The following is a 27,881-nucleotide window of genomic DNA, read 5'->3' as shown; positions in this document are numbered from 1 at the left end:
GTGGAAACCAGCAGGAGGCTAGCCCGATCCTGCGGGTCTCCTCTTGCGTTCTGTGAACTCCATGGAGGGAAGGTGGAATATGTTGTAGGTGCGTAGGTGTGACTCATCACGAACCGCAGATCAATGGAGGCTTTTCAAGGGCATGCCGGAGAGCCATTCGCTGAAGGGGGAGGGTCACTTCTGGTACAAGAGATCCTGTTTTAGGGCTCGGCTTTGGAAGCGGGAAAAGTCTGTTGAGATTGGCAAAAGGAAAGGACGCTCTGGCCAAGTTTTGCTGTCCGGTTGAAACAAGGATAGAGTAACTTAAGGCTATAAGGCAGTGCTTTCTAATGGGTTTTGTTTTCGTTGCTGCACTTCAGTGACTCGGTTTATACCCTGCCTTCCTCCTCCCCAAAGTGGAACTCAAAGGGGCTTGCCTCTTTTCCCTGTCTCCTCCGTTTTATTATCAAAGCAACTCTGTGAGGCGGGCGAGGCAGAGAGTCTGTGACTGGCCAAAATTCACTGAGTGGGCTTCTGTGGATGAGTGGAGATTTGAACCTGAGTCCATCCAATGTTCTCCTCTCAGTCCAACTAAGGAAGGAGGTAGAACTCAGGGCCAAAATATGCAATATGGCATCCCAGACATTTTGTATGAGTGTGTTCCCTCCAGGGACCTCCTTTTTACACCTCAGAGGAGCAGGAAGAAGAGTTGGTTTTATATGCCACTTTTCTCAAAGCAGCTTACAATCGGAGAGATGAATTGCTCTCCGAATCGCCAAATCGCAATATGCGCACAGCTGCTTTGGACCCCTTAAAGTGCAAGAAAAGGCTATTTGGCTTGGATACTGTCGAAAAGAGCCTCTTGTGGTGCAGAGTGTTAAGGCAGCAGACATGCTGTCTGAAGCTGTCTGCCCATGAGGCTGGGAGTTCAATCCCAGCAGCCGGCTCAAGGTGGACTCAGCCTTCCATCCTTCCGAGGTCGGTAAAATGAGTACCCAGCTTGCTGGGGGGGTAAACGGTAATGACTGGGGAAGGCACTGGCAAACCACCCCGGATTGAGTCTGCCATGAAAATGCTAGAGGGCGTCACCCCAAGGGTCAGACATGACTCGGTGCTTGCACAGGGGATACCTTTACCTTTACCTTACTGTCGAAAAGTACCTGAATCAGCATTGACTGGGGTACTTCTTGGCTTATCCAAACTGAATCGCCGATGTCTAGTCCTGGGGAAAGACTGGCCAGGAGCTTATGAAGAATTGTTCATGCTCCACAAGGTGATAGGGCCAGCCTAGCCCAAGAAGCGAGGGAGGGCTATTCCCTGGGGTTCCCTGCCCATCTTTGAAGGGTGCTGTCCTCTTGCCTGAGAAGGACTCCAACAAGGAGAAGAGCTGCAACCGACTCCCCCTGTCATCTGGGTGACATTCCAGAACTTTGCTGTCCAGGGTATGGAGGAAGCTCTTGTCAAGGGGATGAAATGCAGAAGTGACGTACATTCAAGAAGCTACCCTACCCTTGCTCCTTTTCTGCAGCTACAGAAAGCCTAACAGGGCAACCCATCTTGAAATAAGTTAGTTTTTTTTTAAGAAGAGATTCAAGTGGGCAGCCGTGTTGGTCTGAAGTAGCATAACAAAATGAGAGTCCAGTGGCACCTTTAAGACCAACAAAGGTTTATTCAAGGTGTGAGCTTTCGAGTGCAAGGAGTCTGAGGAAGAGTGCTTGCACTTGAAAGCTCACGCCTTGAATAAATCTTTGTTGGTCTTAAAGGTGCTACTGGACTCTGATTTTTTTTTTAGGAGATTAAAGCAGCTGGGGGTTGGGGGTGATTTTCACCCCACTCAAAAAGAGGGTGAAAAGCTGCTTCCCTCCTCCTATAACTGAAACCTCAGTGGCTGCATTATATAATGTTTGAGAAATCACTCTTGCGGGGTCACTGGACTATCTGTACTACTCTGTTCTGTCCTTAGAGGTCCTGAGACCCAGCAGCGCCTGCCTGATGGTTTCCAGGCACCATCCAAAACCCGGCTTCTGTAACTTGGGATCCGGGCCAAAACATTTCTTCTCCCCAAGGGCTGTAACTGCGGGTTTCCATCTTTTTATGGCCAGCTTCTAGTCTGTTTTATGGGTATGATTTTAGGCTGCCGAATCTTGTTTTCGTTGGCATATGCAAGAGCTGCAGTGTCTATGACTGAACAGAATATGAGGAATATCTCACAGGGGGCATCGGAGGAGATGTGCAGTTAAGGTATTTTATCTCCTGTGTGTCCTGAATGGCTCAATTGAAGACCTCCTGCTCCTTACAATTACCTTCCCTTCCTCTCCCCACAACAGACCCCCTGTGTGGGAGGTGAAGCTGAGAGAGCCCTGATATTTCTGCTTGGTCAGAACAGCTTGATCAGTGGAGAGCCCAAGGTCACCCAGCTGGCTGCAGGTGGAGGAGCAGGGAATCAAACCCGGCTCACCAGATGAGAAGCTGACACTTTATTATTATTATTATTATTATTATTATTATTATTATTATTATTATTATTATTATTATATTTATATTTATACCCCGCCTCCCCCCGAAAGCTCGAGGCGGCTTACATAACCCCGTCCCCTAAAACCATAAAATGACAATAAAGGTAAAGGTAAAGGTATCCCCTGTGCAAGCACTGGGTCATGTCTGACCCTTGGGGTGACGCCCTCTAGCGTTTTCATGGCAGACTCAATACGGGGTGGTTTGCCAGTGCCTTCCCCAGTCATGACCGTTTACCCCCCCAGCAAGCTGGGTACTCATTTTACCGACCTCGGAAGGATGGAAGGCTGAGTCAACCACAATAAAGTCAAATGACAATAAAAACCAATAATTTACAGTAATTGTAACAGCGATGGTGTAATCTACTCATTTGCTCTCCGCATCCTCATCTATGGCGGGGGGTGACGCTCTCTACCGCCAGTTTGTGAGGCGCCACTCTTAAATACTAAACCACACTGGCTCTACCCTCAAAACCAGCGTTCCCAGTCATCCTTGGGTTCCCAGAGGGTTTCCCAGATATTCTGCATCCTTTCATGGAAGTTCGTGTTGCTGCTGACTTCACTAAGAGAGCCAGTTAGGAGTGTGAACTTCTAATCTGGCTTGCCGGGTTCTATTCTGCATTCCCCCACATGAGCTGTAATTCCGGGGATCTTCAGGGCCCACCTGGAGGATGGCATCCCTAGGTACAATGTGATCCTATGTGTACATTTTGGTCCTATGTGTTGTTAGTTCGGTGTAGTTTTTAAGATGTTTTTATTCTGTTTTTAACTGTGCACTATAATAATGAATTAGCCTCTTGTGGCGCAGAGTGGTAAGGCAGCAGAAATGGTATCTGAAGCTGTCTGCCCATGAGGCTGGGAGTTCGATCCCAGCAGCCGGCTCAAGGTTGACTCCGCCTTCCATCCTTCCAAGGTCGGTAAAATGAGCACCCAGCTTGCTGCTGGGGGGTAAACGGTAATGACTGGGGAAGGCACTGGCAAACCACCCCGTATTGAGTCTGCCATGAAAACGCTGGAGGGCGTCACTCCAAGGCTCAGACATGACCTGGTGCTTTCACAGGGGATACCTTTTATAATAAATAATTAACAAGTTTTACATTATTTTTATTGTTCAGCTCAACTTTTGAGTTCCTACCTGTTAAGGTTGGGTTTTGTTCCCTTTTTGGTTTAGCATCCCTAGGTACAAGGCCATGGACTCCACCCTCCCACTTTCTCCAGGGGAACTGAGCTCTGTAGTCTGGAGATGAGCTGTAATTCCGGGGGATCCCCAGGTCCCACCCGGAGGCTGGCATCCCTCCGCAGGACTTGCCAGCATCCTGCCGCAGAGCCACGGCCCCTGCTGCAAACTGCAGTCCTAGTGCGCCTCAGGCGCGCCTCTCACAGTTACAAGTCCATGGTTCCTCATCCCGTAACGCGTCAATATGGCTGGACCCCAAGCCATCTGACTTCCATTTGCAATTTGGGGATGGTCCCCACAGACTACTGCAGAAGCCGCCAGTAAATGAGGGTCGAATGCTTTTCCAGCCGCCCACTTGAACCCTAAGGGCATATCGAGGCCGTGCCAAGCATAGGGCATTCGGCTTCTTGGCAAATGCACATCACCCTGTGAAACTGGCTCCAGTCATTCCCCCCTCCTTAGGAACTCCCTAGCTGGTGGGGGGGGGGGGAGCAGGCAGAGAGGGAAGGAGAGAAAGGAAGTCTCAGCGTCCTGGCCAAACTACAGTTCCCAGGATTCTTTGGGGAAATCTACGGCCTGGATTGCAGAGCCGTTGTTAAGAAAGAACGCATTTTGGGGGGAGACGTGCTCGCTTAGTGCGGCCGCTTGGAAGGAATCAGGACGTTGCCACGTTGCCAGGATCCGAGAGGCTTGGCCAAGTCAAATTGGTCCTGGTAACTCTATATATGCAACCCTAATCCCCTAGCAGTGGAGAAAGAAGCATTAAATCCACTGCGTGGTGGAAGGCCAAGGGTCCAGTGCTGGAGCGTCTGTTTGGAGTGTCGACTGTCCCAAGATCTGTTCCCAGCATTTCTGCAGAAAGCATCAGGGGGTGGGCGATGTGAAAGATCTTGCCTTTGAGAGCCACTGCCAATGGGAGACGAAAGCCCTTTCCTCAACTGACCAGCCGTCTGAGTTGGTTTCCTGTATTCCCTATTCAGCCAGGATGATTCTAGGCAAGGGACTATCATGCAGTTTAATCTACCCTGCAGGGTTGTTGTTTTTTTAAGTCTAGAATTAGCAGGCTAGTTCAGATACATTATGTGAAATTCACTGTGCTCCATTACCCACTGGGTAGGGTGGGCAATTAGGAGTGCCAGCCTCCAGGTGCCAGACCCCCAGTCCCCCCTGGTTTTACGGCTCATCTCCACGTGACAGTCACTGGCAGTCTTCAAGCAAAGGTTGAATACAGACTTTTCTTAGATGCTTTAGGATGCTTAGGGCTGATCCTGCGTTGAGCAGGGGGTTGGACTAGATGGCCTGTGTGGCCCCTTCCAACTCTATGGTTCTATGATTCTTCTCGTGGATGCTTGAGGCTGATCCTGCGTTGAGCAGGGGGTTGGACTAGATGGTCTGTATGGCTCCTTCCAACTCTATGGTTCTATGAATCTTCTCATGGATGCTTGAGGCTGATCCTGCATTGAGCAGGGGGTTGGACTAGATGGCCTGTGTGGCCCCTTCCAACTCTATGTGACAGAATCAGTTCTCCTGGAGAAAATGGCTGCTTGGGAGGGTGGACTCCATTGCATTATACAGCCCTGAGGTCCTTCCCTGTCCCAATTCCTGGCTCCACCCCAAAACCTCCAGTTATTTCCCAACTCAGAGCTGGCAACCCTATACCACCCCCCACCCCCCCAGTCTAACTGTCCCAATTCATTGCTGCCAATGTCTTACAGCCCAGGCTATTTCTATTTTCATTCCTCCTTGATTCCTCCTCCTACGTGGCTTCCCTCCCTGTGAGAGAAGCTGGAGCTGAGGAAAGTGACCGGACAGAATTGTCTGGTCCTGTTGCCAGCTCTGTGTTAGACGTTCCCTGGCGATTTGAGGATGGAGTCAGGAGACGGAAGGGTTTAGGCAGGGGACAGCCAGCAGGGTATAATGTCAGGGGAGGCGGGGTGGGGAGGGACTTCTGTGGGGCATAATGCAGGGGTGGCCAAACTGTGGCTCTCCAGACGTCCATGGACTACAATTCCCATGAGCCCCTGCCGGCTGGCAGGGGCTCATGGGAATTGTAGTCCATGGACCTCTGGAGAGCTACAGTTTGGCCACCCCTGGGTCAACCTTCCAAACTGGCCTTTTTCTCCAGGCGAACTGTTCTTTGTCACCGGGAGCTCAGGTGTAACCCCACGAGATTTCCAGCTGCCTCCTGGAGGTTATGAAAAAAAAGCGACCTGTCGTAGAGCAAATCCGTGAAGACTGGCCACGATGTATAAAGAAGAAGGATGGTCTTTGTATTCAGATCGATACAAAAAGCCAAATTGTGAAAAGACACATTTTCAGGGCTTTCCTCTGTGGCTTAGCTGCAATGTAAAAATCTAGAATTACCAACTAGAAATTGTTAAGTAAACTCATACAAAACAATCATATTTGTGTGTTCTACTTCCTGAAAATAAGGCCAAGTTTTACATTAGACTCTGATGCTAAACAGTGAATCTTAAATGAAAAAGCATACAGAACCAGAAGTTAAGAGACAGGAACAAATTAAAAGCTTGGTGAAGGGGCTAGGAGTGCAGACTTCTAATCTGGTGAGCTGGGTTTGATTCCCCGCTCCTCCCACAGCTGGGTGACCTTGGGCTTGCCACAGCACTGAGAAAGCTGTTCTGACCGAGCAGGAATCTCAGGGCTCTCTCAGCCTCACCTCCCTCACAGGGTGTCTGTCTGTTGTGGGGAGAGGAAAGGGAAGGCGAATGTAAGCCGCTTTGAGACTCCTTTGGGTAGAGAAAAGCGGCATATAAGAACCAAACCTCCTCCTCCTCCTCCTCCTCCTCCTCCTCCTCCTCCTCCTCCTCCTCCTCCTTCTTCTTCTTCTTCTTGTTAACCACCTATAATAAACAATGACATCTCTGACCTGTATAGAACCAGAATAATGATTATAAACAGGAAATTATTTCCTTGGCTCCTCGGAGTCATTTGGGGTCCAGGCAGGGACCAATCTGGGGAAACAAGGACAGGAGGGATCTCGGTTTTGAGTCGCAGCCAGGACAGAGGGGAGGGAGCAGAGGGGAGGTGAAGGTCGGTGGGACGGACATAAGAAGCCTCTTGTGTGTGCTTTCGGTTCAGGGCGTCGGTCCGACCCCTTCGCTTCCCTTGGAAACCGGGCCTGAAAGAGCCTTTCTCTGCAGGGATTGCTGTGTTTGGATCTCATCCCCGGCTGGCCAGAGAGACCGCTTTGAAGATGGGGTGCAATTACAGGGGAGTCTCGGAGGGGTGGAAGAGGATACCTTCCCCTCACTATTAGAAGGGGAGGTGAGGCACCTTTGTGGGCTTTCAAGTGAATGAAGGCCACACGTTGTTTTCTGTGACTGGTTTCGGACCCCGCCTCCCAAGAAGTGAGGCAATGAAAGAGCTGCACATCGGAGCAGAGACAGAAGGGTGCTTCTGCATAATAGGAGTTGTTCTGGTGGATAAGACCCAGGCAGCTTCTAATCTGGCAAGCTGGGTTTGAGAGCCGGTTTAGTGTAGTGGTTAGGAGTGCGGACTTCTAATCTGGCATGCCGGGTTTGATCCTGCGCTCCCCCACATGCAACCAGCTCGGTGACCTTGGGCTCCTCACAGTACTGATAAAACTGTTCTGACCGAGCAGTGATATCAGGGCTCTCTCAGCCTCACCCACCCCACAGGGTGTCTGTTGTGGGGAGAGGAAAGGGAAGGCGACTGTAAGCCGCTTTGACCCTCCTTCGGGTAGGGAAAAGCGGCATATAAGAACCAACTCTTCTTCTTCTTTTTTCTTCTTTTTTTCTTCTTTCTTCTTTCTTCTTCTTCTTCTACTTCTTGATTCCCCGTGCCTCCACATGCAGCTGGGTGACCTCGGGCTAGTCGCAGTCCAGTTAGAGCTGTTCTGATTGAGCAGTAATCTCAGGGCTCTCGCAGCCTCCCCTCCCTCACAGGGTGTCTGTTGTGGGGACAGCAAAGGGAAGGCGAACTTAAGCCGCTTTGAGACTCCTTCGGGTAGAGAAACCGGCATACAAGAACCATGGAGTGCCAGGGCTTTGGATGGGGACTTTGTCTTTTTGCAAAAGAAGTTCTTGCAAGTAGATAGAGCTCAGAAAGGGGTGAAGCTGAATCATTCTGGGTGCCAAAGAGAAGCCATCCAAACGATGGCCCAAGTTCAGAAGCATTCAGGCCCCCCCCAGTATAATGCAGAATAGCCCCTCCCTTAAGAGGCTCTTCTCCGTCTCTCTGTAGCCCTTTCCAAAGACAGAGTGCCACACCTCCTTCAGTTCTGGCCCCAAACTGCCCTTGCGTGACCAGCGGGCAGGATTCAGATTTGGGAATCAGAAGCAGCGCAGGCCTGTCTGGGTAGCACAGGAAGCCAAGCCTTTCTGGTACTACTCTGTGCAATTAGTCACTTTAGCATGGCATTCGCTACACCCCTTGGCAATGAATCCCATAACCTTTTGGAAAGAATGCTTTCTTTCGCCTCCTCTCAATCAATTTCATGGGATTACATCTAGTCCGGTGAGACAATTAGGAAAACATTTCTATCAACTCCCCTGACTGTGAAATGTCGATATAATTCATTTTGTTGAACTTTTAGGTGAGTTTTGATTGCGCCAGAGGAATCTCTCGGAAGATCGTGGTGAAGGCCCGACTGACACGGACAGCTCTGGACACACGTGCTGAACTGCACAGAGAGGCAAGTGCGCGTTTCGGGTTCCAGGCAGTGCTCACCCTGCCAAGGAAACATGTGGTGGGCAAGTTAGGCCTGGCAGGACAGGGTGACTCAGATTTTCCAGGGCTTCTTTCTTCTGCTGCTGTTAACACCAGCAGTTGCACCGTGAGATGAAAAATAATAACCAGAAGAAATCTCCGTGACAAGCCTGCTAGAAGAGATAGCCTGTGAAGAACAGACAAATTTGTAAATGTTCCCCCTCTTGTCTGCTGGAAAATCCCACCATGGCTCACCAAGAATGGAACTTCCATGTTCCGAGGCAGTGTATCCAGACTGGCAGATCCCAAAGAGAACTGCCAGGACTTGCTTTATCATGTCCCCCAATGTGATTTTCCCAGCTGCAACCACCTCTTGGTCCCTGTTCCTACAAGCCTCTTGCTATGCCTGCCTTGTGCGGTTTCCGAAATTCCAGAAGTTGCAGGAGGGGAAGAGTTTCAATGCCACAGAATCCACCTTCCAAAGTGGTCATTTTCCATTCCGTACCCATGATCGGATAATGCACTTTCAATGTGATTTTGCAGCTGGATTTTCCTGTGCAAAACAAGAACACCTGGGTGTAGTCTGCACGGGGCTTTTTACCCAATCCCAGTCCAAATAAATCCTTGCCGTCTACACTGAATTCAATTTCCACTTTGATTTTGGGCACTTTAAATTTTCCCTCTGCAACATGCATATTTGATTCGGAGTGACCCCACCTTTTCCCTGCGGTATCCAGAAGTGGATATAACCCTTGATATTTGAAAAATTGCCATCGGTAAGTGTGAAGATTTCTTCTTTTTGCAAATTAACTTCCTTCTCTGTGCCTCATAGCCTGGCCAATTGGGGAAGACTCCTTTGCTCCCAGGCATGGAGCAGTAAGTTAATTCGCATAAAGGAGCCATCTACACATTTACTTATGCCGATTTTTCAAATATCGAGGCTTATATCCACTCCTGGATATCGTGGGGGAAAGGTAGGATTACCACAAATCAATCATGCATGTTGCAGAGGGAAAATTTAAAGTGCCCCAAATCAAAGTGGAAATCGAATTCAGTGTAGACTGCAGGATTCATTTGAACTGGGACTGGGTAAAAAGCCCTGTGCAGAATATACCCTGGAATCCTTAACAGAAGGGCTGGGAAGGGTACAGGTTCTAGGCCCAGAAGTTCTACATTTAGATGGGGGTGGAGGGGGTGCAAAGCGGGGAGGGGAAGAGGATGGGGGTGCTGTGGTTGACTCCTAAAGCTGTATTTGCGTGGCTGTGAAGGATATCATTAGCACGGGCTGTTTACGAGCTGTTCATTAAGAGGGCTCTGTTTCCGAGCCAAAGAACTGCTTACAGGAGACTTAAGACTGTGCTTGTTTAATTTGGATCCGGGATTCCCCCTTAATTTTTTTTTGCTCAAAGGTCAAGCATGTTTGCGCAAACATCAGAGCACAAAGTGGAGATGAGGAAGTGGGGGGGGGAGGGGGATGGAGACCCCCTAAATCAAGATGGGGCACAGATGGTGGCGGGTGGAAAATGTGCATTTCATGACTGCCGTATCTGACAAAGGGGTTGTTCAGAGATTGAAGAGGTAGGGTTTCTTTTCCGTTTCAGAAGCAGGATAATTTTCTGGATGCTCCCTGGGGGACAGAGAAGGATATGTGTGTGTTTGTATAGACTCATTCCTAGCTCTTATAGACAGACATGGAATTCTATGCTTGGAACTTAATTCCAAGAAGTGCAGAGACCTCCTTCTGTGGACAACTTCATGTTGTGAAATTCCTAGATATTTGGAAGTGGCACCTGTAGGAGGGGGGTTTGGCGAGGAGAGGGACGTCAGTGGGGTATAGTGCCATCAAGCAGTCAACCCTCCGAAGTAGCCCTTTTCTAGAGGCGAATGGATCTCTTTTTCCCAGAGGTCAGTTGTACTTCTAGATTTCCAGGCTCCACCTGGAGTTTGGCAACCCTACACCATCCCCTCAACGTGTTAATCTAAACAGGGACCTCGTAAATCTGACAATTTATTCTCTGAGCCGAAAATTCTGAAAGCATGACTCTTAGGAAGACCCCGGAATGAACCTCAGAACGGTGAATTACGTTGGGCCAAACGACAGCGTATGTTTTTTTAAAGAAGTTATTTCCGGCCAGCTTTCTTCCTGACCGGAAGGAGAAGCCCCCTTCTCTCTCCCCACAGTAATGAAAGCCAAATCGGGCTGCTTGTGAGAGTTTGGGCATCGGTTCCTTGCAGCTGCTGTGCCGTGCGGGTCGTCAGGACAGGGGAACCTGGTTATAATATGTTTTAAAAAATAAGGCATTGATTGGCCCATAGGTAGGGTTAGGGGGAAAGGTAGGGTTACCACGAATCAATCATGCATGTTGCAGAGGGAAAATTTAAAGTGCCCCAGATCAAAGTGGAAATCGAATTCAGTGTAGACTGCAGGATACATTTGAACTGGGACTGGGTAAATTTAAAGTGCCCCAAATCAAAGTGGAAATCGAATTCAGTGTAGACTGCAGGATACATTTGAAATGGGATTGGGTAAAAAGCCCTGTGCAGAATATAACAGTTGAAGGAGTGCAGGGGGTCAACCCTCTGCGTTTCCCCCTTCCAATCAAGAGCTGAGATTGGTGGCACCTGGGTTTTGGTCACTGTGAGACACAAAGGGTTGGACCTGATGGGCCATTGGCCTGATTCAATATGGCTTCTCTCACGTTCTTATGCACTTTGAAAAAGGGCTTTGGGCCCATGACCTGTGCTGACTAAGGGAAGAGTGGAAGGCTTGAGGATTCCTGGATCAAGACACAGGAAAATTGGATCAAAACAGGGAGTCCCACAGGTTGCTAAACATCTGAGAATCACTCTCTCCATCTATTTCTGTAACGTTACAAAGCACCTGCCCTTAGTTGGGATTTGGATCAAAGCTATGGGTAAAGAAAAAGGGTTAACCCTGTTCCTTCACCCTTTCTGCTAATGGTTCTCTCCCTCCCAAATATGTTGGAGGGGTGGATGGGGAAACACATTCGAGGAAATTCAGCCTGGTCCTGAATTCTTCAGAATTCTTCAGAAGGCGACAAGCCACCTTCTACTGTAATAGCTGCCTTCCAGTGGCCAAGATTGTGGACTCATTTAATTAAGAAATGCAAAAGTACCAGTTCCAGATGTGACACACACACAGTTGCCTGGTTCTTATAGCCTGCCTGGAAATTGTACCATCAGATTGGAAAGCCCCTGTCGTCCCAGAACCATGTGCGACGAATTGTCCTTGGGTTGGGCTGCGTGCGAATCCTGCCTGGAGTTCATCCAGAAAGGAAATCCGTGGTTGGGAGGGACATGCACAGCGCCCTCCCTCTATCCTGGAACTCCTGTCTTTCGTCTCCCTGCAGAGATAATGCAGCCGAGAGGGTGGAGGATTTCTATTGGGGAAACAGATGGAGAGGGAAGGGTTAAGCTCCCTTTCTCTCCAGGTTCCTGGTCTTTACAGCAGTTCTGTGGACCCAGTAATTAATTTTTAAAAAACAGAGGTAGGGAGGGGGAAGTCTGCAACCATTCCCCAAACTCAGAGGAAATAACTTGCTTTGGGGATTGTTTCACAGGGTAGGCATGATGGTCTGCCATAGAGCAATTAGATCAGGGTTTCTCAACCAGGGTTTTGTGAAACCCTGGGGTTTCTTGTGGGCCCTGGAAGGGTTTCCTGAATGGGTGGGAGTTAATTAATTTTTAATATATTGTTAAACATTTATCAGGTAATATGACCCACCTGGGCCCCCCTCCCAAAATGGTCAATGACGAGCCTGGAGGGGTTGGGAAGGGGAGGGGCCACAGGGGTATGCACGGCTATGCTTCCGAACCATATTCTTCACCACTTCTGGGGTTTGTCGAAGCCTGAAGAATGTTTCAGGGGTTTATCAATGGCAAAAATTTTGAGAAAGGCTGAGCTCGATTTAAGTCCAGAGAGCCAGTTTGGTGTAGTGGTTAGGAGTGCAGACTTCTAATCTGGCATGCCAGGTTCGATTCTGCGCTCCCCCACATGCAACCAGCTGGGTGACCTTGGGCTCGCCACGGCACTGATAAAGCTGTTCTGAGCAAGCAGTGATATCTGGGCTCTCTCAGCCTCACCTACCTCACTGGGTGTCTGTTGTGAGGAGGGGAAAGGGAAGGCGACTGTAAGCCATTTTGACCCTCCTTCAGGTAGGGAAAAGCGGCATATAAGAACCAACTCTTCTTCTTCTTCTTCTTCTACCTTAGAGATGAACAAAATTTGTGTGTGTTGGCGGGGGGTATGAGCTTTCCTTTCGACGTTAGAAAGATTATACCCCCAACATGTGTTTGTCTCCAGCCTTTTACGACCTTTTAACTGTGGAATAACCCCCTGAAAAGTTTTGCAGGCTTTGAGATAACCCGGAAGTGATGTCAGCTGGCCACGCCTCCCTGCCACGCCCCCAGAAGTGACATACCACCCCCTCTTGCTCCAACCCACCAACCCAGAGTTAAAAAACAATGACAACAACAACTGCTCCTGGCTGGCAAAGGTTTGTATGGCCAGGGCCCCTCCCCTTTTCGCCCCCTCCAGGGCCATCATTGGCCATTTTTGGATGGGGTGGGCCAACCTGCCCATATAAGGTGAAAACCACCGCAGATCCTTAAAAAATATTTTTTTTCTTTTTCCTTTTATACTTGCAGAAAAGCCTGTTTGTAAAAAAAAATACAACAGGTGCTAGATTTCCCTCTCCCCCTCACCTGGGCAGGCCTGCTGAGAACTAGAGAGGCTGCGGTGGGCATTTTGGGGCAGGGGCGACAGCTGGTGGGGATTACCTCCTTCCGCCCCCCTCAACTTGGTCAAGCCTGCTGAGGCCTGGAGGGGCCGCAGTGGGACTTTTCAGGGGGAGCGCTGGTGGGGGTCGCAGCTTTCCTGCCCCCCCCATGTGCCATTGAACCCAGTGCTTGCCTCCTTTCTTTCCCAGGCCACGGTTGCCAGCTGGGCAACCTTCTGGTGGCCACCGACTGTGGCCCCAGGCCCTCCTCCCTCCCTGCCAACTTGTGCTCCCTTCTGCCTTACCGCTCGCAGTCAGTTGAGTAGAGCAGGCTGGCACTGGAAAGAGATGCGGCTGGGGCAGGACAGCCTACCTGATTGGCTGTTTGTTGGATGAAGGGCCAATCAGGTATGCAGTGAGTCCCAACTCCTCCCACCACCCCTTTCCCATTTTATTTATGTTATGTATATATATGATTCTCTATGATTCTATGATTCTATATTTCATTGGTTTATAATGTTTTGGGTTTACAGTAATCTATTACATCAGGAAGCTCTGGCTTCACTGCTGAAACAGATAAAAGATCTGCCCTCTTTGAACCCTCGCCCAGCCCAAATGAGGCAGTGGGCTAGTGTGTGATATAAGAAAGGTTTTAACGTTTTAATGGTAACCTGTTTTATTATGAACTTGATGTTTTAAACCACGTTGTTACCTGCCCTGAATTACCCAAGAAAAGCGAGGTACAAAAATAAAGGTTTCTTTTTTAAAAAGTGCATTATACACCTCAACTGTTTCTTGTTTTCTGACTCAATTAGCCCCACCCCATGGCTGATTCTAATCACAGATTTCCCTTAAAATGTCCCAGTGAACTGATCCAGAGTTCATCCCCCTTCCTCATCCCAGAATTTTGACAGCTCAACCTCCTCACATCTGTGATTACAGAAGGGCTTCTCAGTCTGACTGTACAACTTCCAGGCAGGGTACAAGAATTCAGCAGCTGGCAGCCAGTGTGGACACATATGGAATCCATGTGGCGTATGAATTTCTTTACGTGCGTTTGCTTGATTCAGAAGGTCCTCAGTTTAGCCATCACCAATTAATTCCTGAGCCCAGGGAGGATTAGAAAAAATGGTCTTCAGCTCATGGGAGGGAACCCAAACGTAGGTCAAGGACACTTATGAGCTGCCGTTTTTTGAAGCGTCTTTTGGGAAGGAGTTGCTGCTAACACCTAAAGCAGGGATCCCCATCCAGGAGTCTGCAGATCCTCGGGGGTCCACGAGAGGTCCAGAGGGGGTCCACAGCCTTTCGCCTCCTGCCTCAATGGAATTGGCCACAAGCTAGGAAACTAGCCAGCTCTGGCCAGAGGGCTTGGTGGCTATTCTGTGGGTGTAAAAATCAAAGGGGGGAGTCAGTTGTGGCATGGCCTGGGGGGGTCTGGGCTGTCTTCTCAGCTCCTGCCCTTAGAATAATAGAATCATAGAATCAAAGAGTTGGAAGGGGCCATACAGGCCATCTAGTCCAACCCCCTGCTCAACGCAGGATCAGCCCTAAGCATCCTAAAGCATCCAAGAAAAGTGTGTATCCAACCTTTGCTTGAAGACTGCCAGTGAGGGGGAGCTCACCACCTCCTTAGGCAGCCTATTCCACTGCTGAACTACTCTGATTGTGAAATCCCCCCCCCCCGATATCTAGCCTATATCGTTGTACTTGAAGTTTAAACCCATTACTGCGTGTCCTCTCCTCTGCAGCCAACAGAAACAGCATCCTGCCCTCCTCCAAGTGACAACCTTTCAAATACTTAAAGAGGGCTATCATGTCCCCTCTCAACCTCCTTTTCTCCAGGCTGAACTTTCCCAAGTCCCTCAACCTATCTTCATAGGGCTTGGTCCTTCTTTCTCACCTACATGAGGTGGAGCTGCCATAGTAGTAGTAAAGGCAGGGCAGGGAGCAAAAGGAAGGTTGAAGGGCGCAGGTAGTGATGTCACTTCCCATCACCTGACCCTTTTAACTGGAGGTTCTGGGGATTGAACCAGGGACTTTCTGCACATCAAGCAAATGCTTGACCGCTAGGCTACAGCCCCTCCTCTTTGTTAGCAGTAGAAGTCTGGATAGGTATAAAACAGCTTCACACAGCAGTAGTGAAGCTGTTTCCCCTTATATTCAAGGCCCTCTGTTCGAAGTCATATTTATATATCATTGCGAGTTCAAAAGTTCAGTATTCAAAGCACTTCACAGTGTAAGCCGGAGAGGCGTAGGGGTTCAAGAGCAGCATCTTCTAATCTGGAGAGCCGGGTTTGATTCCCCATTCCTTCACATGGGCCAGTCGCAGTTCTCTTGGAGCTCTTCTCAGAGACCAGCTCTCTTAGAGCTCTCTCAGCCCCAGCAACCTCACAAGGTGTCTGTTGTGAGAAGGGAAGGTGATTGTCAGCTGCTTTGGGACACCTTTGGGGTAGTGACACGTAGGGTATAAAGAAACCAGCTCTTCTTCTCTTCGAAGATACAGCAGTATTAGAAAACTCATGTTTCTGCAGAAGGGAGGGAGCCAAGCCCAGACGCTGAGTTTATGGCAGAGGCAAGATTTGAATACAGGTCTTCAAGTCTTCATCTCATTCCCATAGTTTAGCCTCTGTTTCCAAACGTCTTGCGTTAACTGAAAATGGGCTTGGGAAGTGGAACTTCCTTCAAAACACAGTTCTGCAAAAGCAAATGCGATAAAAAGATGCTTCTGATTCTGCAGAAAGTAATCTTTCAGCTATCTGGGATCAAAACTAGAAGCGCCTAACTGGTTTTCCCCCTGCCTTTTAAAAAATGGCCTTTTCTGTGGTGGCCCCTCAGCTGTGGAATATCCTCTCTGCAGCCCTTTCCCTGGAGCCTCACTGTTAAAGCTTTTTGCTCAGATGTTCTTTCAGCGGTTCCATTACACCAGGGGTAGTCAAACTGCGGCCCTCCAGATGTCCATGGACTACAATTCCCAGGAGCCCCTGCCAGCGAATGCTGGCAGGGGCTTCTGGGAATTGTAGTCCATGGACATCTGGAGGGCCGCAGTTTGACTACCCCTGCATTACACCGTGACTTTGTTTTAGTACTCCGACAACCCTTCCCTGTACTGAATTATGCGGAATCGTTTCCCCAGATTATTTTGCTGGTTGTATATTACATTTTAAAAAATCTTGCTATTTTTATCTTTGCTGTTTACCATTTCATTCGTCTTTCGACGTCATCGGATGATTTTTTTTTAAACTCTGAGAATTGCTGTTTGCGAGGTGACGCAAACGTTTCTGGAGAATGTGGCCACCGAGTCCTCGAACCGGAAGCAGATGCCTCAGGGCACGTGCAGAGTACATTCCGCCGGCCTGCTGGGAAACCACAACCCCTGGAAGAGTCCCTTGGCACCAGAGCCTTCCCGGTTGTTGTGTCCCAGATCGAAACGCCACACTTAATCCCCTCTCGGGCTGGGTGTGTGGGGAGGCGACAGAATTGGCTCGTGATAGGGATGCTGGGCTGATGAATCAGCCACGGCACTCCTGTTCCCCCGTGGGAGGAAGGTGGGGGAGAGGAAGAACGTGTGTTTTTGAGCGATTAGGAGGGAATATTTGCCTGTGGGCCTATCAATCACAATTGGCGGGTTTTAGAAAAGGCAACTGTTCAACACAAAGCAGCTTTCGGAGGGCTGGGAAAACGGGAGGCCTGTCTGCTGAGGCCTCTTTAGAAGTCACGGTGGGCCCGGTGGGTCGTGGACGGGCAGGAGAGAGGCGGAGTGAGAGAGATCGTTCTCAGTTCTCCAAGAGCTCTATTCATATAGCACGAGAATAACAGGCATTTTATTTACTCCCAGTAAGTAACCAAGCAGCCTCTGGAGGAAATGAAGGGAAGTCCAGAAAGTTTATTGGGGGGGAAAATTGGAGCACTTCAGCCCGGCAGCTGCAATAATAATAATGCATTTATGCAGGCTTTCTCCGGTGTCTCAGATGTTTAAATCTCTGAGATTCCAACAGTGCACTGACCTGAATTTTCTATCTGTGTGTGTGTGTGTGGAGGAATTGGTTCCCCCAAGGATACTGCGAGGTTAATTCAGGCTACATTTTGGGTTTTTCCCCCCTTCTTGGGACTCCTATTCCTTCAACGGCCAGACAATAGCCAGAGATTCATAGCACAGAGAAAACGCCAGCGTCTTCTTCCCTGCCAGTCCTTTTTGAGGAGCTGCTCAAGTTATAAAGGAGCCCTGGAAGGAAAGCTGGTAGCAGGTCAAAGGAGGGCTGGCGTCTAGGAAACTGACCCGACGTTCTGCTCCTTCAGCAAACCAGGGCCTATTCTGCACACAACAGATGATGCACTTTCAATGCACTTTAGAAGTAGATTTTCCTGCTCTGCACAGGAAAATCTGCTTCTAATGTGCATTGAAAGTTCTGCACAGGAAAATCCAGCAGCCAAAGCACATTGAAAGTGCATTATCCTATGTGTGCGGAAGGGGCCCAGGCGCCACACTGAGCCAGGGCAGCCACGTTTCTCATTACACTAAGGCGCCTTCCTTCATAGACTCCGCCATTCCCTCTGCCACTTGGTGAGAGCAAAATTGGGGGGCGGAATCGAGTTTCAGGTGAGGCCTAGAACGTCCCTGAGATCAAGTGACATCACTTCCAGGCACGGAGGTGATCATAATCCGGGCTCTGCCCTCTTGCGTCTCCTGGAGTTGGCAGCCCAGGGGACTGACAGCCTTATGAATCCGCGTGATGCTCAGGCCTGGTTCACACATGCAGAAGAAGAGCTGGTTTTTGTACCCTGCTTTTCAGTACCCAAAGGAGACTCAAAGTGGCTTGTCGCCATCCTTTCCTGTCCCTACATTAGACACCCTGTGAGGTGGGCAGGCTGAGAGAGCTCTGAGAGAACTGTGACTGACCCAAGGTCACCCCGCGGTCTGCCTGTGGAGGAAGAGTGGGGAAATCAAACCTAGTTCTCCAAATTAGAGGCCGCCACTCTTAACCACGACACCAAGCTTGGGAGATGAGGTGGTTTGAGTGGCATCTCCCCAAATTGTAGTGGGGGGTGGCGGCATCATTTTGGAGAGCTTCCTTATGTGAAGTGCTTCCTGCATTGTAGAAAATCATCACAGAAGGGAGGAAGTGCGACTCTCTCTCTTCCACGCAGGAGAATGCCCTAGGGGTGAGCAAATTGTGGTCCTCCAGCTGTCCATGGACTACAATGCCCATGAGCTAGAGGGCCACAATTTGCCCACCCCTGCTAGGGGATTTTTCAGGAAGGAGGTCCAAAAACCCCCAGGGGGAAACCAATCCATGGTTTGAGTGTCTATCCTCTGCTGGACATTCCAAGAATACGTTTGTGCTTCCTTTGGCCTGCTCTTATCTAATCCGGCTTCCCTTCTGTGCCAGCTTCCTCCTCAGCCTCTTACGTTCAGCCAGGGCTACGGAGGGCCCTGCGGCTTTCTTTTCTGCTGCTGTTGCTGTTTCCTAGCCGCGTTGCTGCAGGGAGTGCTGCGGGATCCCTGTCAGGCCTCTGTTTACATTCCTACTGCCCACATCAAGGCAAGAGGAAATCTTCGCATTGTGCTCGATTATCCTTTATCCTGTGGCGATGTGTTGCAAGAGCCGACTTGAAAGCCAACCCGTTGATCCGGTGCCCGTCCAGCCACAATGAATTAAGGACACCTCCATGCAGATGCCTGAAATCGGAAGGAAGGGACGTATTAACAGGCACGGATTTGGGTCTGCCTGAACGGAAGGAAGGATCCTGGCCCTGTTGCTTTGAGCGCAGCGTGGTCTGGCAGGAGAGAGTCCTTCCTTTGCAATTCCGATATGAGCTCATGGGTGGAGAGGCGGCCTAGTGGTTAGCACGCGGGACAAGGAGCACTTGGCCAATCTGGGTTCAAGCCTGCTCACAGTGTGGCTTTGGGCCTGTTGTGACCAACCTCACAGGGTTGTTGCGAGGACAAAATGTTTGCTGCCCTCCAATCTTTGGGGGAGGAGGGGAGGATAATAAAATGTATAGGTAGAAAGCCATAAAACAGGGGTGGCCGAACTGTGGCTCTCCAGATGTCCATGGACTACAATTCCCATGAGCCCCATGGGGCTCATGGGAATTGTAGTCCATGGACATCTGGAGAGCCACAGTTTGGCCACCCCTGCCATAAAAGAAAAACAGCTGTCATTTCTGAAAACAGACTATATCAAGGTAGTGGACTTTTCCGTATGGGGCCTGCCGTCCTTGTGCTCCGGACCCCTTTCGAAGTCCCCACTCACCCACTCAATATAGTCAAGCAGAGATTTGTGACAAAGACTTACCTGGTGGAATGAGCTCCCTGAGGAGATCAGAGCCCTGCCTGAACTTCCACGATTCCGCAGGGCCTGCAAAAGGGAGCTCCTCCACCAGTCATTTTCTTGAGGCCTACAGACTCAAATATCTGCTGGTCTCAGGTGCCCCTTCCATGACTGGACAATCTGACCTCCCCAGGGCTATGTCAGTGCTGTTGTTTTGCTGAAACACTGTTTGGGTTGACATGCTATGTTATGTTGTGAATTGTTATCTGACAGCTATTTATAATGTTCTGTGTAACTATTTTTACAACGTTCCGTGTAAACTGCCCAGAGCCATATGGAAGGGCGGTTGTTGTTAGTTGCGAAGTTGTGTCCGACCCATCGCGACCCCATGCACAATGATCCTCCAGGCCTTCCTGTCCTCTACCATTCCCCAGAGTCCATTTAAGTTTGCACCAACTGCTTCAGTGACTCCATCCAGCCACCTCATTCTCTGTCGTCCCCTTCTTCTTTTGCCCTCGATCGCTCCCAGCATTAGGCTCTTCTCCAAGGAGTCCTTCCTTCTCATGAGGTGGCCAAAGTATTTGAGTTCGGAAGAACAGTATAAAAATCCAAATGAATGAATGAATGAATGAATGAATGAATGAATGAATGAAACACTAACAAGCCTCTAAATTGCTAGCCTTCCCTCTTAAGAAAGACGTCCCAGACCCTTGATTGTCTCAATTGCCCTTTTCTGTCTATATTTCGTGTCACTCTTGTCTGCATCACTGACCTTTCCACCCGTGTTCTTGTCTTCTGCTCTACAGGTCCAGGTACCATGGGGAGCCCACCCAAAGCAGTTCTCTTCCAGTTGCTCATCCTCAGCCTCATGGTCTCTCAGAGAAGTTGCGTGCCCCCTCCGGCCCTCCCCCCCAACTCCACCGTTTTCTCTCACATCTACACCATAAAGCTGGCGGGGGACAGCACAGAGGGTGAGGAGGAAGACGCCTCCCGTGCCCTGCAGGAGGCCCGGGGACCCCCTGGCTCCTCGCGCGGAGGGGGCCTCTACGAGCACACCCTAGAAGGGCCGGATCAGGAGCACGTGGTTTTCACCCACCGCATCAACCTTCCCCCGCCTGCTTGCGGGTGCCCGCCGGGCACGGAAGACACCCAACAACTCCTGAGACGGCTGGAATCGCTGGAGAACGAAGTGCGGGAGCTTCGGGAAACCTGCCACGCTGGGGGCAGCTGCTGTTCAACGCCGGCAAGCATCCAAGCCAGCACAGGTAAGATCTCAGGGTCGTGGGGGAAGAAAGGACGTGTGTCCCTGTGGAGCACCGTAGAATTTTCCCTTCCAGGATTCTAGCCAAGTACGAAAAGTCCATTTCATTGTTTTTGACCAGAATGGTCACCCACACTTACAATACTTTGATGGTTGCTATATCGGCAGGTGATTATATGACTCTGCAGTCAGCCATTTCTGCATGGGTGTTATTGGCAAGACAGGCAATGCTTGAAAGCCACTGGCTTCCCTTCTGGCTGCTTTCTGCTAACCAAGAAAAAGCTTTAGATCCAGATCTGAGTGCCAGAGTAAAACCTGTACCCCCTCCATTCATTGGGGGGATGTGTGGGTGGGCAGATGGATGGGTGGGTCATCTGTTCCCAGGATTTCTGGGAACGCTGCGGACATTGATTTCTTGAAAACATTTTTAGGCTGCCTTTCCACTTGATCAAAGAGCCTCTTGTGGCGCAGAGTGGTAAGGCAGCCGTCTGAAAGCTTTGCCCATGAGGCTGGGAGTTCAATCCCAACAGCCGGCTCAAGGTTGACTCAGCCTTCCTTCCTTCCGAGGTCGGTAAAATGAGTACCCAGCTTGCTGGGGGGTAAACGGTAATGACTGGGGAAGGCACTGGCAAACCACCCCGTATTGAGTCTGCCATGAAAACGCTGGAGGGCGTCACCCCAAGGGTCAGACATGACTCTGTGCTTGCACAGGGGATACCTTTACCTTTACCTTTACCACTTGATCAGGGCCCCCAAAGTGATAAGCGCAAAAAACAGGAAAACATTCGAACAATGGAAAATAACTTTTAAAAAGATAATAATGTCGTATGGATTTTCCCGATATAATACATTGATAATAATCATATTTCATTTCTATACCACCCCTCCCCATATGGGCTCAGGGCAATTCACGACAATAAAACCAGTTACAATGATAAAATTACAGAAAAATAAAAAATAAAATGCCAGTTAAAACCCCATCTTGGCCCTCTGCCAGCTACCCCCCCCCCCGACTGGAGATGACATCAAAGTAGGGGGAGCCAAGAAAAAGGAGGTGGAGGGAGGCCGATATAACTGCCCTGGTTCTAGCCAATAAAAACTCATAAACATACAGCCCCAGATATGGTCGGTAGGTCCTTCCTGACGACGGGTGGGAGGTGGGGAGAGGACTTAACAGGATCAGCAGAAGGCTATCCAAATATAGTGACATGTCTATGTCACTGCCTATGTAACCTGGATGTGGTGATACCCTGGCGTCCCAGAACTCGTAACGCTCTGGTATTTGGGCAAAAACTCTATGGTAAATATGGCTTCGACCATAGAGTTTTTGCCCAACTTCCAGAGCGCCACAGCATCAACCATTTGCAGTAATCCTGGGAACAGACAGCCCATGACTGGCGGTGGTGCTGAATTTAGTTTGACATTCAGATATAATTACTCCATATAGCCAACAAAATGCTTTCGCTGAACTCTTGTTACCTGCAGCCTATGGTTGCAATTCAATGGCATTGCATCCCAATCTCCTAACTCTTTCCCCAATTGTCCTTAAATCTGATACGTGATCGACTGCTGACTAATCCATGGTTAAGAAGAGAACGCTGACCCGCTTCTTTCCCATCTCTTCTTTCCCATCGCCCAGGTCAGACGGACACGCGCACCTTATGCTCGCACCATGGCTCCTTTGACCTCTCTCGCTGCCTCTGTGAATGTGAACCAGGCTGGGGCGGCCCCACTTGTGCCCAGCCCGCTTGCCCGGGTGGGTGCGGGGGCCCACAACGGGGCAAGTGTGTGGATGGGCGTTGCCAGTGCCGCCCTGGCTTCTCCGGAGTCCGATGCGAAGAGCCCCCTTCCTGCCCGGACGACTGTAACGACCAAGGCCGTTGTGTGGGTGGACGTTGCTCCTGCTTTCCGGGCTACACTGGCCCTTCTTGTTCTGATCCGGCCTGCCCCCAAGACTGCCAGGGGCGTGGCCAGTGTGTGTCAGGACAGTGCGTGTGCGACCCTGGCTACTCCGGGTCGGACTGCGGGACCCGCACCTGCCCCAGCAATTGCAACCGCCGGGGAGAGTGTCGCGACGGACGCTGCGTGTGCGAACCAGGCTTCACGGGCCCGGCCTGTGGCACCAAATCTTGCCCCAATGACTGTAACCAGAGAGGGCGCTGCCTGAAGGGCGGGGTGTGTTCCTGCCACAAAGGATACACCGGCTCAGACTGTGGGCAGTTGGCATGCCCGGAGGACTGCAGCGGGCACGGTGAGTGCCAGCAAGGGTTTTGCCGGTGCCATGATGGTTATTCAGGAGACGACTGCTCCATAGGTAAGCAGAAACATTTTACTAAATCTTCTGAAATGGTTGTGCCCAACTGCTTTTAGAAGTTGGGCCAGGCCACAAGGCGCCGTTGCCCAGTAGGGCTTGTGATTGGCTGTGCAAATTAAGAAGGATCCAGCTAAACAGGGCTTCTTCCTGAAATGTTGGAAGAATTGCTGTTAGAGTTCATACATGACCTTACTCCTTGATATTGTGTGGTCGGCTCCACTGCTTGTGGCGGCCATTTTGTGGTTGGCCTCCACCTCCTGTGGCGGCCATTTTGTGGTTAGAATCGTAGAGTTCGAAAGGACCTCCAGGGTCATCTAGTCCAATCCCCTGCAGAGTGCCAGAAATTCAGAACTAACTGCCCACCACAGCGACACCCAATGCCCCCTCCAAAACCAGAATTCCTGGCCAGTTTGGAGGAAATTTGCCTCCTGACCCCAAAGTGGCGATCGGCATTTCCCTGGGCATGCAAGAAAGGACCATACGAGTTAAGCTCAGACACATCCCTTCCTGCCCACCCACTTACAATCTGCCTAAGTTCACAGAATCAGCCTCTCTGTCGGATGGCTATCTAGCCTCTGCTTAAAAACTTCCAAAGAAGGAGAACCCGCCACCTCCCAAGGAAGCCTGTTCCGTCTGGTTGGCTCCATCTCCTGCGGTGGCCATTTTGTGGTTGCACCCACCACTCTGTGTCAGAATTCCCAAGGAGCCTGCTGCTTCAAACAGGATGGGGACCCCCTGCCCTAATTGTTTAGCTTCGGTTCTGAATCACAGTTCTCTATTACCCTCTATGTGATATGGGTTCACTAAAAGCCTGCCTGAGGGCATTTTCTGCAGGTGAACTGATCTCCCTCACCTGGAAATCAGTTATAACCCCAAGAAATCGGCTACTTCCTGATGGTTGGCAAACCTAGGGGTTGCTGCTGTGAGGTAAATTTTGTTGTGCCATAGTAAGAAGAAAATAAAGAGCCATGCCAATCACGGGATATTAAAAAACAAGGCCAAGGCCGTTGTTTCAAAATCGGATAAAAATATTTTATGACTCAATTTAAGTCTCCAAAAATTCCCTTCGTTTTTTGCCAAGAGGCTTTATCAGGGGAATCTGTTTGCCTTTCAGTTGTGCGTCAAAAAAGACTCTTAAAATATTTTTATCTGAGTTTTCACCATGGGCCTTAGGAGCTCTGTGGCAAGAGTGAAAAAACGTGTAAAAAGAAGACTAGAAACAGTTTTCTTGGGTTCCAGGAGTTAACCGCTTCAGCACTTCCTGGCAGGGGCTCATGGGAATTGTCATTCATGGGCATCTAGAGTAAGGTGACCAGATTTTAACATTGGTAAAGCAGGACACCATTGACCGGGGGGGTTCTTGATTAAAAATTTGGTCGAAATGGGCAACAAAAATTTTCATAGAATGCATAGAACGCAAAAATAGCATTGTAATATATATTTTTTACTTGCAACATAAGTACAATTTGCCAGTTGCCCCCAGATGTCCCTCCAAAAGTGGGACAATGCGGTCACCTTCATCTAGAGAGCCACAGTTTGGCCACCTCTGCAGAGAACTTCTGTACAAGTGACAGCTTCAGATTGGAATTTCAGTTCACTCTTATGTAGGAGATCATGGACTTGAAGCCATAAGTCTCCCTAAATTATATTCTGCTGGCTTTGTGACTTCTCAGCCTGAGCCTAAATTCCCTCCTTGCTTTGGAAAAGAAGACCCCTCCACCCACCCAAAACCAATAAACATTCAGCACAGATCCTTATGAGATGTGGAGACCTGAAATCAACGGAAATCTCATTTTGATATGGAAATGGAAGGAGAAGGGAGTGAGAATGATCACACCCTGGTGGATTTCTAGCATTTCTTTCGGCAATAAAAGCAACAAGGATTTCCTTCTGGGATCTGCTGGCTTTTGTTCAGTTCAAGAAAAGGGGGAGAGGGAAAGCCATGCTGTCGGTCGGGCCTTTCCCCTCCCTGTGCCCTGTGAAGGGCTGAACTTTCAGGGAGTTTCCAAGAGGATGGTGGGGAAGTAATGATGGGAGGCTATGATGTGTTGTGGTTTGAGTCCAATGGCGCCTTTAAGACCAACAAAGTTGTATTCAAGGCATGAGCTTTCATGGGCATGCATACTTTTTTCAGACACAACGAAGTAGAAATCATCAGAATACATACATAAGGAGAGACTAAATTAGCAGTAAATTAGTAAAGGGCATCATGAAGATATCCAATGAATATGCAGTGTAATGGAGATGTTTAGCACCATCAGATGTCTTGCCAGGATGACAAATCATCAACCTTTTGGGTTCAGTTCCCGGTTCACAAAGACATACGGGGAATAAAAATGTTAAGGCTAGTGGCAGACGCTTTCCCAGCTGGACTCACATTTTGTTTGGCTACTTCAGACTAACTTAGTTACCCACTTCCACAAGTGACCAAGATGCATGAGGAAAGGATGGGGGAGCTTGGCCTGTTTAGCCTGGAGAGGAGACGACTGAAAGGGGATCCGATAGCCATCTTCAAGTATTTAAAAGTCTGGAGTAGAGTTGTTCTCTTTTGCCACAGAGGGACGGACCAGATCCAATGGGATGAAATTAATTCAAAAGAAATTCCGTCTAAACATCCGGAAGAAGTTCCTGACAGTTAGAGCGGTTTCTCAGTGGAACAGGCTTCCTTGGGAGGTGGTGGGTTCTTCATCTTTAGAGATTTTTAAACAGAGGCTGGAGAGCCATCTGACAGAGAAGCTGATTCTGTGAAGGTTCAAGGGGTGGCAGGTTACAGTGGATGAGTGATAGGGTTGTGAGTGTTCTGCATAGTGCAGGGGGCTGGACTAGATGACCCAGGAGGTCCCTTCCAACTCTGTTATTCCAAGTTGTTTATATGGACACTGTCTTAGGTTAAAGAGGGCGGTGGACATATTTACGGAATTTATAAGTATTGTTTATATCAGTTGGGGTCTCCACGTTCAGGGGCAAATTGTCAGATTGTGGGGGAAGGGTCAGCAGAGAAGGGCTTTGGTCGGCCTGTAGGTTTCCCTGCAGCATCTGCTAGAAACTGGCTGCTGAACTAGGTGGACCATCAGCCTGGTCCAGATGGGGCAATGTGGCATTATATGTTGTGAGAAAAAAAATAGAGGGACGACTGTGTTTGCTCCCGTCATCTCCCTGGAGGTGGGAGTGTGAAATAAAAATGTGATTTCCATGGACCCACCCTGTGAACAATAACATAGTAATACGTGACTTGCGTGTTCTCTGTGATTCCTAGAGTTCATCATCGTGGCCTCTGTCCTCTCCCACATCGGGACTGAGTAGTTGCGGAAGAGCAAACAAGCTCTACAAAGATCTTTCTAGAGCCCATGAGTGTTTCTCCCCACCACCGTCATCAGTATATCCCTTTCGTGTCCAAGGGTCATGCGATGAGGGTGGGGTGATAGCTCTTCCTTCAGTTCTCCTTCTGCTACTTGTCTTTCTGATCCTTGTCATTCTCAGCCATTTCTTCTTGTTGTTGTGGGCATTACCAGTCTTATGGTATCATTCAAGAAATGAGAATGTTGGGGGCCAAAATGGCCCAGAACGATGACCACAAATCTTGCCAACTTTGTTTAGGCGAGGGACACAGTACAGCTTCATGTTCTGCTTGCCATCACCTCACCCCTAAACTGAGAGAGGGTAAAGCAACCAGATTAAAATCTGCCCTATGGCTTTGCGCCTAGGAATCCCAGGTGGAAAAACAGGTGCAAAGTGGAAAAAAGCATGGGTCACTTCTCTGAATAAAGGTCAAGCCACAGAGCTGATTATTGACTCTGAATAGTCCTCTCTCTGTGTCACCTTGGTGCTGAGTCCCTTATTCAACATTACTTTGTGGTTGAGGACACTCATAAGGAGGGATCAGTTGGAAAAGTGGTTCTTCAATTGACTTTCCACTAATCTACTTGCTAATCTCCCATATGGAACTGTACAAAAAGCACTAAGATGAAAATGGTTTTTCCCTTTCTTGTAATCATTGTTCATCGAGTAGTCTTCTGTGCAGGCACACATCCCTCCCTCCTTTCCTTGCTGTGGATTGATTATCATTTTAATTCAATTATAGTCCTCAGGGAGGCGAAGTAAAATTGAAGGAAGAGTTTTACCCTGCCCCCATCAAGTGACCTTTTGTGCAGATATGGTGCAGACACTGGATATGGTGGAAAGGAAGAGCACTCATAGAAAAATCCTTGTAAAGCTTGTTAGTTCTCCTTTGGCTGGCCTGCGATTGTGCAGTCCCCATGTGTGCTTGCACAGAAGACCTCTTGATGGACAATGGTTACAGTTAAGGGCAACCCCATTTTACCAACTCCGATTTGGGAAATTCCTGGATATTTGGGGGTGGAGATTGGGGAGGGTGGGGTTTGAGATAGAAGAGCCACAAGAGGATATAATATCATAAAGTCCACAATCCTAAGCAGCCACTTTCTCCAGGAAGGCACCTGTAAATTGTAATATCTCCAGGCCTGAAATTTGTCAACCCTAGACTACCACATATATTCTTTCTACCCCAGATTGGACTTGTGGTGGTTTGAGGAGGTTCAGCCTTTCCACCCCCTTTGCCATTACTCCAAACTAAAATGGGCAGGGGGGGGGGATGACACCAATTTGGCAGAAGACAACTTTGTGTCAACTTAAATCTCAGGGTGGGCTCATTGTCCTGTGAACTATGTCAATACTCCTGAATAAAGAGATACCAGAGAGTCTTCAGGAAGTTTTCATTTCTGACTTTGACCTGCCTGTTCCCGGCCTACACAGAAATCCCATCCATTGCTGTCCGTGTGTCCAGTCGAGATGAAACCTCTTTCCGCCTAGAGTGGAGCCGCCCAGAAATATCTGTGGATGGATATGAGATTCACGTCGCACCCACGGTAATGGTCAATTGTTTGGTACAATATGCTTCTGATGGCAGTAGTGTGCGC

General features: G+C 49.3%; 1 protein-coding gene across 5 annotated transcripts in view; it reads left to right on the top strand.

Annotated features, from left to right (window-relative positions):
• TNXB (tenascin XB) overlaps positions 1 to 27,881 on the top strand; it is a 110,975-nt gene that overhangs the window by 6,918 nt on the left and 76,176 nt on the right. For all 5 annotated transcript variants that reach the window (XM_077330788.1, XM_077330787.1, XM_077330791.1 and 2 more), the window contains exons 2-5: positions 8,246 to 8,344; positions 20,176 to 20,634; positions 22,270 to 22,944; positions 27,718 to 27,830. In XM_077330788.1, coding sequence (XP_077186903.1) covers positions 20,187 to 20,634; positions 22,270 to 22,944; positions 27,718 to 27,830 — 1,236 coding nt within the window. In that variant the 5' untranslated portion in view covers positions 8,246 to 8,344; positions 20,176 to 20,186. The remainder of the gene's footprint in view (positions 1 to 8,245; positions 8,345 to 20,175; positions 20,635 to 22,269; positions 22,945 to 27,717; positions 27,831 to 27,881) is intronic.

This window comes from Paroedura picta, chromosome 3, assembly GCF_049243985.1.
Source record: "Paroedura picta isolate Pp20150507F chromosome 3, Ppicta_v3.0, whole genome shotgun sequence".
Lineage (NCBI taxonomy): Eukaryota > Metazoa > Chordata > Lepidosauria > Squamata > Gekkonidae > Paroedura > Paroedura picta.
The sequence above is the reverse complement of the archived record's forward strand: the minus strand, read 5'-3'. Positions and strand labels throughout refer to the sequence as shown.